Raw genomic sequence first — 19,803 nt, 5'->3', positions numbered from 1 at the left:
TTTCTTTTGACTCTGTCCTGGTAGGGAGCAGGGGGTGCTACCTCATTTTTCTATCTGGTTCTCATTAATAGTCGGAAGAGGAAAGAACCCCATTACTACTGGATAAGCTGAAAGTTACAGCTCCCAGTTAGGGCTCTACTGATAGTATCTTAGTAGTAAATTATTCCTCAAGTCTCAAGGTCTCTATACGATCTACCATTTTTAACCTTTAAGAGTGTTTTTTAAGATAGAGTCTCATGGTCTATATCTGGCTGGCCTAAAACTCACTGTGTAAACCAGAGTGACATCAAATTCACGGAGATCTACCTGCCTTACCTGCAGAGGGCTGGGATTAAAGGCATGTGAAACCAAACCTTCCTTCTTTAATAGTCTTACCTTTGTTTTACATATGGCTTCTAAGCTTTTAATTGTACAGAGTGGGAGAGAGAGGGGGGGGAGAATGTCTATTACAGAGCAGTTGGATCTAGCATTTTTGCTTTAACAACAGAAAACCTGGGGCTTGCTGGCTACAAGTCTAGCTTCAAGGTCAGTGACAGAACTCATCTCAAAGGAATACAATGGAGAGTGATAAAATAAGATGCCTGGTGCCCTCCTCTGGCATCTCCATAGTCACCCACACCTATATACACAAATTAGTATACACACATTCTCTCTCCTTCCCTCCCCTCTCTCTCTCTCTCTGTCTCTCTCTCTTTCTGTCTCTCTCTCTCTCTGTCTCTCTCTCTCTCTCTGTCTCTCTCTCTCTCTCTCTCTCTGTCTCTGTCTCTGTCTCTCTCTCTCTGTCTCTCTCTCTCTGTCTCTCTCTGTCTCTCTCTGTCTCTCTCTGTCTCTCTCTGTCTCTCTCTGTGTCTCTCTGTCTCTCTCTGTGTCTCTCTGTCTCTGTCTGTGTCTCTCTGTCTCTGTCTCTGTCTCTCTGTCTCCGTCTCTCTGTCTCTCTGTCTCCGTGTCTCTCTGTCTCTCTGTCTCCGTGTCTCTCTGTCTCCGTGTCTCTCTGTCTCTCTGTCTCTCTGTCTCCGTGTCTCTCTCTCTCCGTGTCTCCCTGTCTCTCTCTCTCCGTGTCTCTCTGTCTCTCTGTCTCCGTGTCTCTCTCTCTCTCCGTGTCTCTGTGTCTCTCTCTCTCTCCGTGTCTCCCTGTCTCTCTCTCTCCGTGTCTCTCTGCCTCTCTCTCCCCGTCTCTCCCCCTCTCTCCCCTCTCTCCCCCTCTCTCCCCCTCTCCCCCTCTCTGCCCCTCTCTGCCCCTCTCTGCCCCTCTCTGCCCCTCTCTGCCCCTCTCTGCCCCTCTCTCTCTCTCTCTCTCTCTCTCTCTCTCTCTCTCTCTCTCTCTCTCCTTCCCTCCCTCCCCTTTCCTTGTCCAAAGTCTTCACATGGTGTTTGTTTTAGATTGCCCTAATTGCCAACTTTTTTCTAAATTAAAAAAAAGATAGGAATAGCATTTGTGGTCCAGTTTCTAAATGTTGAGAAATTCCAGGCTTAACTAAAGTCCTGTGTGGGACAGTATGAATTGCTGGACCAATTGGGATCAGAAGCTTTCTTCTAAGCTGTCCTGTTCTGATGAGGAACAGCAATTGAAGCACTTGGGGGCTGAACCATAAAGGATGCAGGATGTCTGTGTCCAGCATGCTGAGAACAATGAATCTTGTCAGGCCTGATCCAATGTCAGTGTCTAGTCCTTTTGTTCTGAAAACATAAAATTTCTCACAAGCATTATACAGTCCTAAAATTAGAAATGTATGAGGTGTGTGTGATGCATAGAACAATTAAGGCTGGTTCTCTGCTCTCTGTATAAGCAGAAGAAAGACATCTGTAAATCTTCATTCTTGCCATATGAGAATGATATCTAATAATAAACCACAGGGATTCTGTAGCCAACAAGAAGTCTTCTCTGAGCATGGACATTCATGTCTCAGCCAGTCTCAGAGCTATTCCCATGTAGTGAGGTTAGGAATATAAATTACCTGCTTGTTCTGTAGTTTGGATTCTTAACATCGTTATTGCATCCCCCTCCCTCATCCCTTCCCAATCCCCCTCCCTTCCTTATTCCTCAGAAAGGGGAACTCTCCTCCCCTAACATCTGACCTCAGCCTATCAAGTTTCATCTGTACTACCTGTATTCTCTTCCTCTGTTGACTGGCAAGGCCTCCCTGCCAGGAAGAAGTAAATAATGCTGGGGGGCCAGAGTCCATGTCAAAAGTAGTCTCTAGTCCTCATATTGTGGAACCCACAAGGAGACTGTGCTGCCTATCTACTACATCTGAGGATCTAGGTCCACATTATACATGGTCCTTGGTTGGTGCATCAGTCTCTGTATTGTAGTGTGGTTATCCTGATCAGGCAGCAAACTGTCTCTGTCATTTTCTCATTTTGGAAGCTGCTCATTTCACTTCCTGTCTACTCAGGTAATTAATTTTATTCCTTCTCAAGTCTCTGATGAGGTTTGTGACCAAATAGTTTAGTTTTACACAAAGCTTAGTTGTTTATGGATCAAGATGTTTTTCAGTCTAGATAAATAGCTTAAGTTGATAAAGATGAGATATGATATGATAGATATTGATTTATATTCAGAATTTTAGATGCACCAAGAAAGATGTTTTCTTCAAGGTTGCAAAATACAACTAGCCAAAACACTATGAATATAACATTTACATAATTCCTAATTGTTTCATGGTTCTTCTTGCTGTGGGTAGTTTATTGTATATATATGTGTGTGTGTAATAATATAAATGTATATGTAAAAAAAAGAAAAAGAAAAGAAATTGAAAAAAGATAAAGGGATTCATCTTCTCAACTACCCAAGTAACAACACAAAATTATTATTATTATTATTATTATTATTATTATTATTATTATTATTATTATTATTATTCAGTGCTTTCAAGGACTCTGTGTATATTTCAATTGAAAAAGGAGCAATAGTCCTGGCAGGTGGCACCTCTCTGAAGTTCAAGTACATGTGGCAGAGGGAAGGCAGTCATAAGGTTGACCTGCTAGAACACCAATCCAAACACAGGATTACAATCCTATCTCAAGGAAATAAAAAAAATAGTAAAATAAGAAATTCATAGCAAAGCTTTTGAGATCGTACACAAATCAGTCTGAAAAGACACTGATTATGTAGTTCAAACTTCTTAGAATCTACTGGAGTGACCCTAGCTAAGACTCCTTTAATGGGGGATACAGAACCTGATCCAGCCATCTTCTGCAACACAGGTAGGGCATCCAGTGGTGTAACTAACACATTAACCCAGCCACAAAACTTTTGAGCTACAATTTGTTCCACTTACAAGACGTGCTGGGGGGCTGGTGGTGGCACAGAACTTGTAGGAATGGCCAACCAATGACTGATCCAACTTGAGGCCCATGACATAATAGGAAGCTTACACCCTGACACTGCCTAGATAGCCAGAAACAGAGGCTGGATATCCCAGAGATCTAAAGCCAAACAGAATTGGCTAAAAAATAATAAAATGATTCTTAATGATATTTTGCTATATTCATAGATCGGTGCCTAGCCCAGTCGCCATCAGAGAGGCTTCATTCAGCAACTGATGGGAGCAGATGAAGAGATCGACAGCCAAACACTAGGTAGAGCTTGGGGAACCCTGCAAAAGAAGGAGGAAGGATTGTAGGAGGCAGAGGGGTCAAGGGTACCACAAGAACATGGCCCACAGAACCAACTAAACGGAGCTCATGTGAAAACGGCAAAGCTTTCCTTTGGGGTCTGAGTGTTTATGAACTATTCACCAGTGTGTGCAAAAACTGGGAGCTACAGCTTCCCCTTCCAGAATGTTGACAGCCTGAGACTGCTCGTCTACAGAGCCCTCCCCCTGTACCAAACCTAAAACCAAACCATGCTGAAGTTTCACATCACTGCTGCATCAGCAGAGTCCCATCTAGCTCGGCTTGGCTGTATGCATTTCGATCTTTCCTTCATTTTCTCACTGCCCCTAGTCAAGTTTCAGGACCCAAGGGGAATAGGACATGGTAGAGATAAAAGTGAGAAATGCAGAAGGACTTTCCAAATAGAAGGCAAGAAACAGTAATTAATGAATCCGCAAAAATGAACCCCAAGTTTCCAGTTTGTGTGACTAAATGGATCATGAGTGGTTTGCTAAAGGCAGAAAAAAAAAATGAAGATATGAACTAAAAGCTTCTGTTCTATCAAAGTTTATGGTAGGTGGTTATGAGGATGGGTTATAGTAACTTGTATTTAAGTCACCAGCGTTTCATCTGTGAGATACTGTGAGAAAGCTAGCTGAAATAAAGATTACTTTGGGCTGTTCTAGATCACAAGAGAACATAAGAACGCTGAATCCGGTCAGACTCATAGTTTTTTCCATATTTTTAGCAAATCAAAGCCCATAAAAGTTTCCGTATCTTTTTCGTGATTTTATTGTTTTGTTCTGCCAAAGCAAGGCTTAAACTACTCAAGAAATTTTGCATAAAATTTAAATATCATTCTCTCACTCATTTGGCAGTAGATCAGCCAAAAACCCATAGCTTAAGATTCCTCTAGCCTAAGATGTTCTGTTTCTAGTATCCACAGTTTCATTTGCATAACTACCATTTTCACTTTCTACATCTGTGTTTTATTTATATTGCAACAGAAATATTTAGAAGTTTATGTCACAATAAGTTTCTAATCTAAGTTTGGGCTTTTTTTTTTCAATTGTTCATCAGTTAAAAAACACACATAGAGTAAAATTTCCAGCAAGGAATTACTCATTGTGATGCTCATCTTAATTCTCCTCACAAATAAGCAATTGTTATATCATACAGCTTAGTTTTTGTTTTGAAGCACAGTGGATGATAAAATATGACTTTTCTAAGGCTAACCTTATGATCTTAATGAAAATACAAAGCTATATTTGTTTTTACATAAATTGGTGTCATTATGCTTTTTGTCTTCTTTTACCTCTTACCTTACTACTTATTTGAAGTAGTAGGCTATCAAAACAGGCCTATTTGATATTTATTTTACTACTTTTCCTTATTAAGAATCACTTTAAGTTCCAAGTCAACTAATGACCTCCATCTGAAACCTTCCATTCCAACTAAAAGTGTTGAACTTTAAAAATAATTTAGCTGCGCATCTAGTATAATTTTATTGTTTTACATTACACTATAGTACTCTACATTGATCCTCCACACTGATAGAGACACGTTCTCTATGTGTCAAAAAATGTATCTAATAGCTTTATACCTACAGAATAAAGGAAACTATCTCTTTAGCTATGCTATATTTTTCAATTACTTATTTGGTATTTATTTAATAATCATCTCAACAATGTTCCCTGCTAAGAATCACTTGAGACTGACTGCACCTGATAGATATGAATAGTATTTCTTACCTTCTTGGTATCATAATTATGAGTATCATTTAGTAACAAGGTCTGCTCACCTCATAAAACTTAAGATTAAGTAAAATTAATATAGTGTTTGTTCATTTTTTAAAATTCTTTTTTCTCATCAAACTGCAGGCACTGTGAAGCACAGGGACGTCTTTCTTGCCATTATATTTTCAGTGTCTCTTTTGTATCTCATAACTACTTCTTTAATCCATACTCAGGCAAATACCACACATTCCTCTTCATATGTGAATTCTATTTTTTACTTTTTATAAGTGTGCATTTACATGGGTATGGGTCCTGAAACTCAAAAGGTGGCCACAAAAGGACAAAATCAGATTTGAAAGGGATGGGGTGGGGACAACAAGTGGAGAGAGGACCACTGAGGGAAGAAGGGAACAAGGGTGGCTACAGGGGCATGAGAAAGAAGAATGAGAAAAAAATATGCATGAAATGCCACAGTGAGAAACTATTGTTTTCTGTGCTGATTAAAAAGCAAATAGTGCTGGACATGGAATTGTTTAACTCCAGCATTTAGGAAGCAGAAGCAAGCAGATCTCTGTGAGTTCAAGAACAGTCTGATCTACACAGTGAGTTCCTAGATAGCCAGGACTATATAGAGAGAGACCCCATGGCAAAAAAACAAATTATTACAAAACAAAAAGCAGTAAAGTAATTAATAAAGAAGTTAGAAGTAAAAAGTTAGATATTAATCTGGAATTGACACGTTTTTGAAAAGTACTCAATATACAAAATGTCACTTCGTGGTCAGTGTTTAATTTGAAACTGAGTAATAGACTGACTCTCTTTCTCTTAAAATGACACCTCTAATGCCTCCATTACCTGCAGCTACATTGCTCTCCTTTTGTTGAGTCAATCAACCACCAACACTCAATTAAGAGAATATTTAAATATGAAACCAATATAAACCATACACGAGTATCTTAAATGCTCTGAACCAAACATAGCCATTCACCATCCAGAAATGCCTTTAAAACATGACATAATAAATAAATGTCATAGGATCATCAAGTAAGTATTACTTCTTCCAGATTAAATATTTTAAATTGATCAAAAAAAGGGAAAAAATGAAAAGGAAGCAAAAATGCTTCCATGTTTGGATATCATCTGGTCTAAACATTCACATACTAGTATTGTTAATTATATACAGTTATAATATAATATTTATATATACTAAAGAGGAACATCACCAAATTAGTCTTTATCTAAGTATTATAAGATAAAATTACATTAGAATAATACTTTATTTTGCATATCATAAAACAATTCAGAAATTTTTATTATTTATTCTGATGACATACAATAGGCTATCAAATATTCTACAGGTGTTATCTTTTTATGAAATTGAACGTGAAACATAGATTGTTAAGAGGAAAATAATTTCTAAAAGTCTGCAAATGGGTCGTATGACACAAGAGATAAGAATTAGCAAAGTCCCAAATATTTATGAAAAGTTAAAACAAAATAAGAAAAGAAATACAGCTAAAATATAAATCAAAGCATAAATTACTGAGAAGGCAGAAGACTAGCATAGAAGTCAAGAGGCCTATTCTGTCTGTAAGGTTTGCTTTGCCATGTGTCACAGGGCTCTGCATTAGCTGGGGCACTTATCATTAATGAAGAATAGGGATGAGATTTTCAGCATGGAGAGCGTGGAGGTACTGAGAAACCATGGAGAGAATGGCTAGGAGCCTCACAGGCCGCATGTGCACACTGCTCTAGAAGAACGGCAAGTTGTCATAGTTCCTGGCTCCTGCTTTTAGCTAATTACTTAGAATTTATGAGGCTCATTTTTCTTACCCAATAGTAATATTTACTTCGCAGTATTATTGTTTAGATTAACGACCTAATTAAATAAATGAAAATGTTGCAAAGTCTCTTGTCTGCCGCATGATATTTTCACCAACAAGTAATCACCATGTTATTCTAAATACAGTTTTCCAGGTGATAATACATATACAGTATCAGATTTTTGAGGGGACTGTACTCATTAAGGTGGCAGAAGGATTTTCTTACTCGACAGTTATCCATCTGCAAAATACCCCCACAAGAACTAAGGGAACTAGGTGAGAAATCAGAGTAGTTTAGCATAACATAGAAATAAGAAAGATGCACTGAAGAAAACCAAAGGTCAGACAACATCCATGTGACATCTCCCCCAGACTCGAGCAACACAGAATATCCTCAAATTGGCAAAAAGAGTGGGAAGGGAACAGGTGATGTGCCTTCAGACCCAACTCTGTATGTAGCAAGTCATACTCAGTGCCACAAGGGCCATGCAACCTCAGACTCCAGTAGGGTGCCTACACACTGAGCCTTCAAGCCTCCGTACTGGGAAGTATTACACAGCTTAAATTCCAGGTCTCAGATTCACACTTGTTCTCTAGGAATGCTCTACCACTAGTTTGAATCCAGGGCCTCCAAGTCTGATCTGATCCTAGCACCAGGTCAACTAATCTTCAAGCCAGTATCCATAGAATTGTATCCATAGCCAGTATTCAAGGCCCATTTGCACACAGTGTTTTGGAGGTATGGGGATCTGGAGGAGGAGGGTGAGAGCCAACTCAGTATCCCGGCTAGCTTAAAACTTGCTAGGTAAACAAAACTGGCCCTGAAATCACAGAGATCCTGCTTCTGCCTCCCAAAAGCTGGGATTAAAGGCCTGGCCTGCACATAAATTGTCTGGCCACTCAGAGAAGCAAGTGTCTGTGCCTACAGACTCCAAGCCTTTCCGTTTAGAACAGCCCATAGCTGAAACATGATGAGCACTCAAATCTGTTCCGGCAAATGCAGTCTCAAGAACCATTTAGTAGACCCTGGAGAACTGTCACTCCTCAAGTGTGGCTACCAGCCAGTTGACCACTGCAGAACCTAGACCCTTGGGTTTCAGTACCAAGCCCACTACAATGTTAAGTCAACACTAATGGGTCCACGTTCTGTGTAAGTTTCAAAGGTTCAAAGTCTCAGAACCATCACAGAATCTGCTTAAACTCTGAAGACACATGCTTAAAGTCTGCAGGAGTGACAGATCATCACCTTCAGATTAAACACTACTCTACCTTTACAAATGAGTGTCATTTGAAAGAATATAGATTTTTTTAAGGTCCAAAGACATTTGCAAAACACAACATCTTCTCATATTGAAAAATAACCACACATTAAGAGTAGAAGAAATGGGCTGGAGAGATGGCTCAGTGGTTAAGAGCACTGACTGCTCTTCCAGAGATCCTGAGTTCAATTCCCAGCAACCACATGGTGGCTCACAACCATCTATAATGTGATCTGATGCATCCTGTATACATAATAAATAATTCTTAAAAAAAAAAAAAGAGTAGGAAAGCTTGTTCACAATCTAATCAGAACCACAATGCTGGGCTGGGACTATGGCTCACTGCATTAATCTTTTGCTGTGCAAATCAGAATTGGAGTTCAGATCCTTATATCCCACATAAAAGCTGTGTGTGCTAAGTGTGTCAGCCATCTGTAATCTCAGCACCTGGGAGGCAGACATAGAAGATCCTCATGGCAAACCTGCTATCTATAAAAGCAGAAATTAGTGAGGTTTAGTTTCCATGAGAAACACTTATTAGTACAAAATAGAGTGTACATGTCCATGCTCTTCACCCCCCCACACACAGGCACATATGCATGAGCACAAAACAACAACAACCTACAAATCCAAAGCATCTGTGGTATAAAAATCAGTATATTCCTCCATGACTGGGACCAAAAATGAGGCACGCTCTCATTTCTTGGATTCAATACTGTACTAGATATCCTCCACAAAGATATAGCTAAAGAAAAAATTCCTACAAATAAGACTGATCTCTATTGTTGGGTGACATAATTGCCTATGTAAAAATGTTAAATTCACAAATCTGTAATTAGAAAAATAATGAGGTCATCAAGAATGCAGAATACATGGTTCCATATTATCATATACTAAAAATGGACAAGTAACATTAATTTTCCTCAAAAATTCCATCTATATAACCAAAAAGATACAAAAAGAGCATATATTGTACTATATTGTACAGTCAACATGTATAACACCTATGAGTTAAAAATATTGAGCCATCTCACTTAAAACTGATAAAAAAAATCTTTGAACAGATACTACATCACAGTAAATAAGCAAAGAACTTTTGTCACTACGGAAGGCAAAGTTGTTACATTGTGAGATACAGCTTAAGTATCAAAATGGCAGAAATATTGACAATGCCAAGAAGTGACAAGGCTGTGCAATAACTCTCACCTTTACTGATAAATGGAGTACAAATTGCTATAACCACACTGAAAGAACAGTTTCAAAATTATTATAAAATTCAATCGTCACTGAACCATATGACCAAGGAATCTTGCTCCCAGTGTTTAGCTTAGTGAAATAAACCCTATATTGATGAACATGAACAAACAATACATAAATATTTCTAGCACATCAACTCACAACATTCAAATGGAAACATCTGTTATAAGACTTAATTAAATAAACTGTAGGCTATTTTACTTTATAAAAGTATCTTCGTTCTTCCTTGGCCCTACTTACATTATCCTGATAAGAGTGTAAGGTGCCTCAGAACAGCAGGCTTTCTGCCCTGTTTGATGCTGGTGTCTGAGCACCTAGCACACACAATTAATATTTGTTGAGTTCAAATTATATAAAACTAACACTTTAGGAGTGTTTTTCTGACTGTACACATAAGCAGGGAGAAAATGCAATCGCTCTACACATACACAGGTCCCCAGTGCATGGTGTGTCTCAATCAGCGGATTGACAAATCAAGTAAACAGCAAGGAGCCTGCTCTGTATTGTGTTGCTAACCAACATTACTGTGTCAGGAGGGGCAACAGATGCACTTTCACTTTAAGATACTTTAAACTTAGACTGAAACTAGGACAGTCTTATCACATGTCAAGGAGCACTCATATCACATGAGGCTGACAGAAAACCAAAGCCAGAGAGAGTATACTATGCAGCACAATCGATCGAAAACAAGAGAAAAGAAATAATGACTTTTGTTATCATCATTTATATACATAACTATAAAGTAGTCATGATTGTTAAACCAAGTATTTTGTTTTGTCTTTTCAGAAAAATTAACTTCTTTGTGTAAATCATGCACCTACACATACATATATATAAGTGTATAACATAATTTACTCAAGAGGAAACAGTAAATAATCTGACTATAAAGTTTGAGCTAAATCCAAACTAAAGAATGTAAAGGTCATTTCAGAAAGGAAAGAGCAAAATTCAGGGAAACATCAAACAGCGTGGTTTCTGTAACAGATTACTAAAAGGTTCAAAAAGTACTTAACGGGAGTAAACCAGGTAGTAAACAGCCAAGAGTACTGCATTCCAGGAGAACCTTGACCTTTACCCTAAAGGGAAAAGCAAGCTACTTAAGAATTGCATCAGTTGAGTAGCAGGATCAGGTTTGAACTTTACATGAAATACTCCTGGTGTGGTCTGGAGGAGAGTCTTAAATAGCAAGATTCTAGACAAAGCATAGCTTAGAACACAATTGCTATAGTCTTGGCAAAGCATGGTAACAAACTGGATTATTGTAGCAGTGACATAAGATCACAGACAAATTCAGGAAAGAATTTTAAAGTTGGCCACACCTGATTTTATAATCTATAAGTGAAGATTTATAATGTGATATTATAACCTATAACTACAGTCATACTTCCAAATCTAAATGACATCTGACTATATAACTTACAGATGAAGATAACAATAGAGTCAGCCTCTAAAAATTGTTGGAAAAGACAAACATGAGTGATTTAACAGTGTTGCCACAGCATTTGTGATAAATTCATTATGACGACAATTACTATGATTAGTATCTTTAGCTATAAATCTGCATAGGAGGACTTTCAGAGAAGCCCCACATTTTGATTAAATGCTTCATATAATAATATTCACTGCGATATGAAATTAAGGGGAAACTTTACAGGGTGAGAGAAGACATTCTTCTTTAAACAAGGAATGTGAAATAGGCTGTTTAGTTCAGGAGATTTTTTAATTAAAGATAAAGCTGGAAATATGGAAAAAAGAAACAACATGTATTGTGAAATACACATAATAGAATGAGAAGGGAAAATCCTTTGAAGGAGAATAGGAAGAGATGAGATTAGAACAACAAGGAAATGGTCTCTAGCAGTGAAATAGCAACAGTATCGAGGCAAGATACATTAAGGCAGTAGGGACGATATGCCCACTGAGTTTAACATCAAAATGATCTATATATCAGTGAAAAACCAATTAACAAATACTGTAAAGTTAAATGCCAGCTGTTTACATAAAATACCCTCACTTCACGTCATGGAGAAGTATGTAAACATTATGAACACAGTAATGCATTTTTATGTATACCATATACATAGAGGGAAATCATCCCAGACACAGTTCCTAGTTTTAGTAAAAGTTCCAAGAAACTAAAACTTATCTTTGTAAAATAATGTAAGACAACTGAAAAAAATTTAAATGTATTCATGTATGAGGCACTAACACTGAACCTGAAAGAACATAGTTGATTTGGAAGCTCTGCAAACTTTATGTTCTGCTATCTTAATTTCTGATTTTCTCTTTTTCAGTTTCCCTCTGTAATTCTGGCTGTTCTGGAACTCATTCTGTATAACAGGATGGCATCAAACTCACAGATCCACCTGCTTCTGCCTCCTGAGTGCTAGGATGTAAGGTAACGTATCTTCTGAATGTTTCTTCAAACAAAACTTGCTTCATGAAGCACGGTTTATAGTCTACCAAAATATTTAATTAAAAAAATAACAAAACAATTGCTATATATGACATCAAAGCCATTCAAAAAAGAAGGATTATTTACATTTTTAAAAAATTTAAATGAGCCTATAAGAAAAGGCTTCCTGAATATAACACTGCTATCACAGAGTCTAAGAACAATTAATAAATGAGACCTTGTGAAACTGAAAAGTTTCAGTACGGCAAAGACACCAACATTTGAACAAAGCATCAGGCTACAGAATAGGAAAAGGTTTTTTTGTTTTGTTTTGTTTTTTTATGGACTACACATCTACTAGATGGCAAATATCAAAAGTATATAAGGAACTAAAAAAAAGTAGACATAAAACAAATTAAGTCAATTTTTAAAATAGGTACAGATGTAAACAGAGAGTTCTCAAAAGATGAAAAACAACTGGCTGCGAAACATGTAAAGAAGTACTCAACATCCTTAGACAACAAGGAAATGCAAATCAAAACTTCTTTGAGATTTCATCTTATACCACTCAGAATGGCCAAAATCAATAAAATAAATGACAGTTCAATCTGGCAAGGATGTGGACTAATCGAAACACTCGTCTATTGCTGGTATGTGTGCAAACTTGTACAGCCACTAGGAAAATCACTGAGGTGGTTCCCCATGTACCTCAAGATCCACCTATAACACTCTTAAGTATATACCAAGAACATCCTACTACAGAGACACTTCCACTTCCATATTCAACATTGCTCTATTTACAATTGCAGAGACAGGAAACAGTCTAGATTTCCATGAACAGACGAATAAACAAAATGTGGAACATTTATACAATTCAATACTAGTCAACTGTTAAAAAATCATAAAATTCACAGGTAAATAGATGAAGCTAAAAAAATTATCCTTAATGAGGTAACACAACACCGAAAAGGCAGTTTTGGTATATACTCATTTATATGTGGATGTTAGCTGTTAAGTTTTCAATAAGCAGGTTACAATCCATATAATGACAGAGTTTAGATTATAGTAAGGGACTAGGTGTGGGATATCCATAGGAAGGGGAAATAGAATAGACAGTTATGGATGGGTGAGGTCCTAGGGTCCAACTGGAATGGAAGGACCAAACTTGGAGGAAGAGAAAAAAAAGTGGGAAGATGAAGGAGAGAATACAGCAATGGTTCTTAACCTGTGGGTCACAACCCCTTTGTGGGTCACATAATAGATATCCTGCAAATCAGATACTTATATTATAATTAATAACAGAAGCAAAATTACAGTTATGAAGTAGCAATGAAATAATTTTATGATTGGGGTCACCACAACATGAAAACCTGTATTAAAAGACCACAGCATTAAGAAGGTTGAGAACCAATAGAGCACAGGGAAGGAGAGTAAAATCTAAGGACCATTTGAGAAGTTATATTGAAATCTACTACATTAGAAGCTTCTGTATAACTATGGCAAATAATGGGAGAAACAAAGCCCCAACTGTACATTGCTCACCACCAAACGGAATCTTCAGTGCCAAAAACAGGTTAACTTGAGTTGTTGGCCAAAGTGGCCCCATGGAAACCCCCAAACAACCCAGCTATCTCCAAGGCTATTGGTTACTCTCTATAAACTAATGGTAAGGTTATATTCTGTTTTTTCATAGTTTAAATTTTCAATTTTTTCTAATTTTTAAGTCTTTAATCCACATATTAAAGTTTTAAAGATACTGTAAGAATTTTGCTATACATACAGCCTGCTATTTCTACTATTTATAAGACAATCATTGTCATAAAATAAAATATAAATAGCTTATATAAAATTCCTCTACTGTTCATTTAGGTTGTTTTTCTTTTCTTATGCCATATATTGGTGATTTTAAATTACCGCTGCTATTTAGGAGAAAGTTAGTTGAAATACTAGTTCCTATAGGAAACATATATGAAATTCATTGGTTTTCTTTCAGTTTGGCTGGGACATTCTTGATTTTTTTATACATTAATTTTAGAATTAGCTTGTAAACATCTATTAAACACTGACAGAGAAATTTCTTATTATAGTTTTTAAAAATAATATATTAATTTTGAGAGCTCTTTGTACTATTGATTCTTTACTGATATGAACATGATATGATATGAACTAATAGGTTATGATTTGAATATCAATCCATAGATTGTTCCTCCACTGCATCTCATTATTGATGGTAACTCTCTTATGTTATTTCTCTTCATTTCTCAATGAATGTTACTCAAGTTTCATTATAATTTGGCAAGTATAGATTTAGGTGATTTGTTCCAACAAAGCAGCCAATGATTTCCTTTCTCTCCAGGAAAGCTCTCCCTCAGTTTTACTCCAGCTAGTGATTCTGGTGGGTATAATTTACACTTGACATTAACAATAACTGTGACATTTGTAATTCCTTCAGCTTTGATCCATCCTGCTTTAATTAGCAACTTTTTGTGCCTTACTAAATTTAATATTCTAACTCCTCAACTCTTTTAACTCCATCACAGTCCCCAACAAGATAAAGTTAAAATGTATGCCTGTTGTATAATAGTAATTCCTAGACTTTACTTTAATTTTCAAAAATGGCCAAGTTTGTATGATATGTTCATTCCAAGAGACCAATATCCAATGCACTTTTATATTGTATTTTCCCTACCTCCCACCCCTTAATATAAACTCTCTCTCTCAGGATATATTATGTGTATGTATCTTGATCTGTCTTCTCATTGTATTTTGCAGTACATAGTGTTAAAATTTAAAACATGATATATTCTCAGCCAAACAGAGGATCTAGTAGTATATTTATCTTCTCCTTATATAATATTAATGAAAGGCTGTTTTCAGACACTGTCACAAGCAATTCAAGACTGAAATCTGAAAGGAAAGAAACAAGTGTAGTAATCTATATGATTCCTAAGATTTTCAATCAGAACACACATCCTAAACTATAATGCAAAAAAATAAAATAAAGGATCTTTACTACATATGGTGAAAGAAACAGAAGTTAGGAGAATAAGGAAGGAATTTAAGATGGTAGGCAGATTTGGGCACAGGGGTCCCACTCAAACTAGGCACCAGACAAGGACAATACAGGCGGTAAACCTTAAACCCCTACCCAGATCTAGACAATGGACAGAACACTCTCCACAGTAGAGTGGAGAGTGGGATATTACTTTCTCACACACTCTGGTGCCTCACCTCTGACCATATCCCCTGGACGGGGAGACCTGATGGCACTCAGAGGAAGGACAGCAGGTTACCAAGAAGAGACTTGATACCCTATGATCATATAGAGGGGGAGGTAATCCCCCTCAGGAACTGTCATAGGGGAGGGGAATAAGGGGAAAATGGGAGGGAGGGAAGAATGGGAGGATACAAGGGATGGGATAACCAATGAGATGTAACAAGAATAAATTAATAAAAAAAAATGTAAAAAAAAAAAAAAGATGGTAGAGATAGAATTACAGAACAGAATATTAGAATAGAAACACCGGCAAAGAAAAATGTTCCATAAATCTGTAGAGGATTACACTGGGTCAGTAGGATGTGTGGAAAGCTGTATACGCATATGGTAAGACTCTAAGGCAATAAACAAAGATCATTTACTAGAAAGTAACTGCAAAGAGCTAACACAGCCCTAAAGTGGAGGCTATTAGAGGCCTCTTATTAAAACCCTGTGACTAGGATGAAACGGCTGCTTCTGTACACACCCAGTCACCAAAATCAGTGAGTTGAAATAGAATGTGACATACACCAAAATGGGACAACCGGCCCCCAACACTGGAGATCCTTATGAAAGAGTAAGTGAATATCTTCACTCCAACATGTGTCATGATTTTCAAGACACAGGGATCAGAGGTGTTCAGTCTATGATCAAAACAGCACTGATGATCCGACTCATTCAGTGGGTACTTCCATAGAGTCGTGTCTGTGCACTAGGGCTAAATTGCCGTCACAACATTATGTCTTCCCTAGAAAATCTTCCAATTAAACCTCAGAGAGCAGTAAGTTCTACATGTATTAGAAAGTCAACAATTTTAATAAGAAAATAATATTTCTTTTGAGAAAGAGGGTGTTTCTCTCTTATCCATGGCTGGCACCAGACCCCTTCACTCAGCAATTTTCCTCCCTCAGCTTCTCAGATCACTAGGACTATGGGTGCAAGCCACACACTGGTTGTTCTTCACATGCCACATCAGACCGTATTATCCTTCTTTTCGTATATAGAGAAAACCTATTGGCATAGCCAGATAAAACAAGGTTGATGAGTACAGGATGTGTGTGTTTCATTTTCTGCTTCTAAGAATTATCTATATATTCCATGTTTATTATATTGAGCCATGGCTGCTTTTGTAATCAGGAAAGGGAAAAATAAATTTAGAATATAAAAAACAAAACATGAATGAAAACAGTTTAAATAGCCCAAGCATAGCGTTTTATTTTCTCTTATTGGCTAAAATTTTATGGTAAGTATTTAAATAAAAAGATTTGCTTTTACCTCACACAAGTGTTCTGCTGCATCAATAATGCATTTCTGCATAAGAATATTTAATATCGGTTTTTCAGAGACAAAATTACTTTTTCATAAAGGTACCAGGACATTTAGTTTCCATCAACTCTTGCAAATGTACTATTTAACAACTACCTTTGCAGGGCTAATATATCAGTCCTGTGATACAGCAGCGCATGTTCCAAGCTTTTATCTCTTCCTAAAAACATCAAGGAAAATAAGCCTGGAGCTAGCCTTGCGTGTACAGTACATTTGATTCTTTGACTTTTAACATTCATTTAATGGAGTCTGCCTGTGATGACTAATATTTTCTCATCTGCTGGTACCAAGCACTAAATAAAGTTCTTGACGAGATTACATTTATGCTGCTCCCATTTTAACGGAAATTGGAGAGATATGGAAAGAGATTGCAGGCAGAGACATTATGAAAGCAGATATCACAAGTCAAACTTAATAGCAAAACTATTCTCATTCACATGGGCAACCATGAAAACAAATATCCTGTGGGCTAGGGATATATACTGTATCTCTCTCGTCGATCTTTATTCCTTCTCGAGACAGATTTCCATAACGTTATAATGTGGTTAGAGTCGATTAGATGGTGGCCACAGAAAGATGATGAATGAAGCATGAGGCTCAGAACGCTAGATGAACATATCTAAGGTTTCAGACTGTAACAGACATAGGGCAGTGTCGTTTATGTAGTTATAACCCAGAGAGGCATATTAAATATCGGCCATGACAGCTTCAAAAATAAGTGTTCATAAAGCATACCCAATTCTCTTACCAAAAGAACCCCTTCCTGCTACCTATTTAATAGAAAAGAGTGCCCTAAAGGCTATATACTTTAAATACACATCATGAAACTTAGAACACTATGGCTCTGGCATTCCACTTCAAACAATAAAATGGGCAGTCTATAAGCCAATTAGAAGTGCAAACTGAAACATTTTAAATGCATGGGAGCTTTTCCAACAGTCCGACAGTCTTAGCATAATTGAAGGACATGATTTTCTGCAAATCTCAAATCAGCACATCCCTACTCCTTTACTTATTAATATAAGCTATATACAGGCAATCTTCATGGAGACAGAAGTGAAGAAGAAACAAGAGTTGGCCCTAATAATATAAATCAGGAACTACTACTTGGTCTCTATTTAACAATAAAATCAAAATGTAACCAGCCCCTTTTGTGGAGTTAATGGCTTCTTAGACACAATAGGCAACTCTATACCAAAGAAAAGTGTTGACTTTTTGTGTGTGTGGACCCGCATATACTGGCTCATCTATATGGCATTTTAAAAAATGTTTCCCTTCATTCATATAAACTTTCTGCAGAATAGCAGTTTGTTTTTCAGAGGACTGTGTATATGACAAGCCTAACTTACCAATGTGACGTGGCAACAGCAACATAAGGACGAGATGTTGTTCACTTAGTGAAATCAAGAGAGCCTCGCTGGGGCCCACTGAGATTTTGGAAGAGTATTTTGAAGTTTTCTGATTATTTTATGGACAGGAAGGAGAAACAGCATGATACTGCTATGGAAACTCTTAATGAGTTTTGGTCTTCTAAGATTAGTTAAAAGCAAGAAGAAGAAGATTAGGACACAGAGGTGCCCAGCATGGGGTCTCTGTGAGCTTCAGCTCTATTGTCTCCCTCCCCATGTGCTAAAACTCAGAGGTGTCAGACTTAGCAGTATACAAATATCTTTCCTATATTCAGTTCCTACCAGTTAGCCTCTAAACTTCAACAGAGAGCATATTCCCTATGCTATGTCAGTGGTATTGTTGGAAATTAGAACAATTAGTTGAAAAGCTTAGTATCCCTTGCTCTTCTGCTGAAGCCAGCATGACAGGAACAGCACAGTGTCAAGAAGAGCCCAGGAGTCCTTGAATTTCACACACTTATAGGGCCTGAAACATGAATCAAGCTATAACTGAAAAGAGCAGAGAGATGCACACAGCATTGATTAACTCATAGCAGAAACCCAACAAACTCTCATTCTTTTTTGGTAGTGTAAGTAAAGACAACCCAAGGGAAGAAGGAATGGTACTTTCATGGCCAGGCTCCATATCTTGCAAAAGCCATAAAAATCACTATCATGCATAGTTTGTGTGTTTGTTTGTTTGTAGCTGTCTGAATGGAATAGAATGGCAATACTTATTAGAATTAGGCTTTGCTAATGCTTATTTTAAGCATAAGTACTTTATCACTACTTTCATATTGAATATTCTCTCATAAAAACGAGTTTCAAAATGATTATGACTCATCAGCAATTAGAAAGTAAAGCTGAAGAAATCAAGATTAAAATGGATTAATATATTCATATAATTTAAATATGAACAGAAAACACAAGGTTTCCCAGAATCACTAGACATTGTTGTAAAGTAGCCTTTGATTTCCCAGGCATACTCAGCTATTAAGCGTCATAAAACCTTAAAAATATGTACATCCTGTTGGATAAGATAAAGGCTTTTTATGAGACGGGGCCTATGAGAAATGTCTTTCTGGGTCTTGGCAAAGATGTTGTAACAGCACCTCAGATACATAAGCAACAAAGCACTTCCAGCTTCACATGTAAGAATTTAATCAGTAAACAACACATTTTTCCTTAGATAAAATTTGCATTAATTAATTCCTATCAGGACACATAAGTCAGCATTCTTTACCTACTCCTCACCATCTCTTGAAACAAGAGCCTTTCATTGCTATAGAACAATATAATCTGCTATAGTCAGAGTTTTAACAGCTGTTAAGGAAAGAAAATTATATTATTTTTCTAAGATCACACTGGATGGGCACATTTCCCCTCACCTGTGACTCTTTCACATTTTCAACAGTAAAGTTGAACCAGACTCGGAAGCGAGGATTACAGGTATCCGGCCTAATGTACAGATCATACTCAAATTCAGAGACTTGATCAACCCGGCCAAGGTTACCTACAACAAAGCATAAGAGAACAGTGTGTTAACAGAAGCTCATTCATCTCGACACTGTTATAAGCTCTGATGCTAGTCCTAATCTGTGATTAGCACTGGTAGGTCTAAACAGTCATGGTCTGAAAGCTAGAAACTCTATGAGTGTAACGCAAAGTAAGGAAGACTTTCAGCTACTCCAGGCCTGGCCCTTAAGGTCTAGACCCTTTGTGTAGCAGACAAAGTTGGGTTATGAAGACTATGGTATGTCCCAATA

General features: G+C 37.2%; 1 protein-coding gene across 5 annotated transcripts in view; it reads right to left on the bottom strand.

Annotated features, from left to right (window-relative positions):
* Positions 1 to 19,803, bottom strand: part of LOC311600411 (BEN domain-containing protein 5) — a 1,156,253-nt gene that overhangs the window by 956,133 nt on the left and 180,317 nt on the right. For all 5 annotated transcript variants that reach the window (XM_084787055.1, XM_084787054.1, XM_084787050.1 and 2 more), the window contains exon 3: positions 19,426 to 19,550. In XM_084787055.1, the coding sequence (XP_084643181.1) occupies positions 19,426 to 19,550 (125 nt within the window). The remainder of the gene's footprint in view (positions 1 to 19,425; positions 19,551 to 19,803) is intronic.

Source organism: Acomys minous (genome assembly GCF_964271855.1).
Source record: "Acomys minous genome assembly, chromosome: 6".
NCBI lineage: Eukaryota > Metazoa > Chordata > Mammalia > Rodentia > Muridae > Acomys > Acomys minous.
Note: the sequence above shows the minus strand (reverse complement) of the source record. Positions and strands in the feature narration are given on the sequence as shown.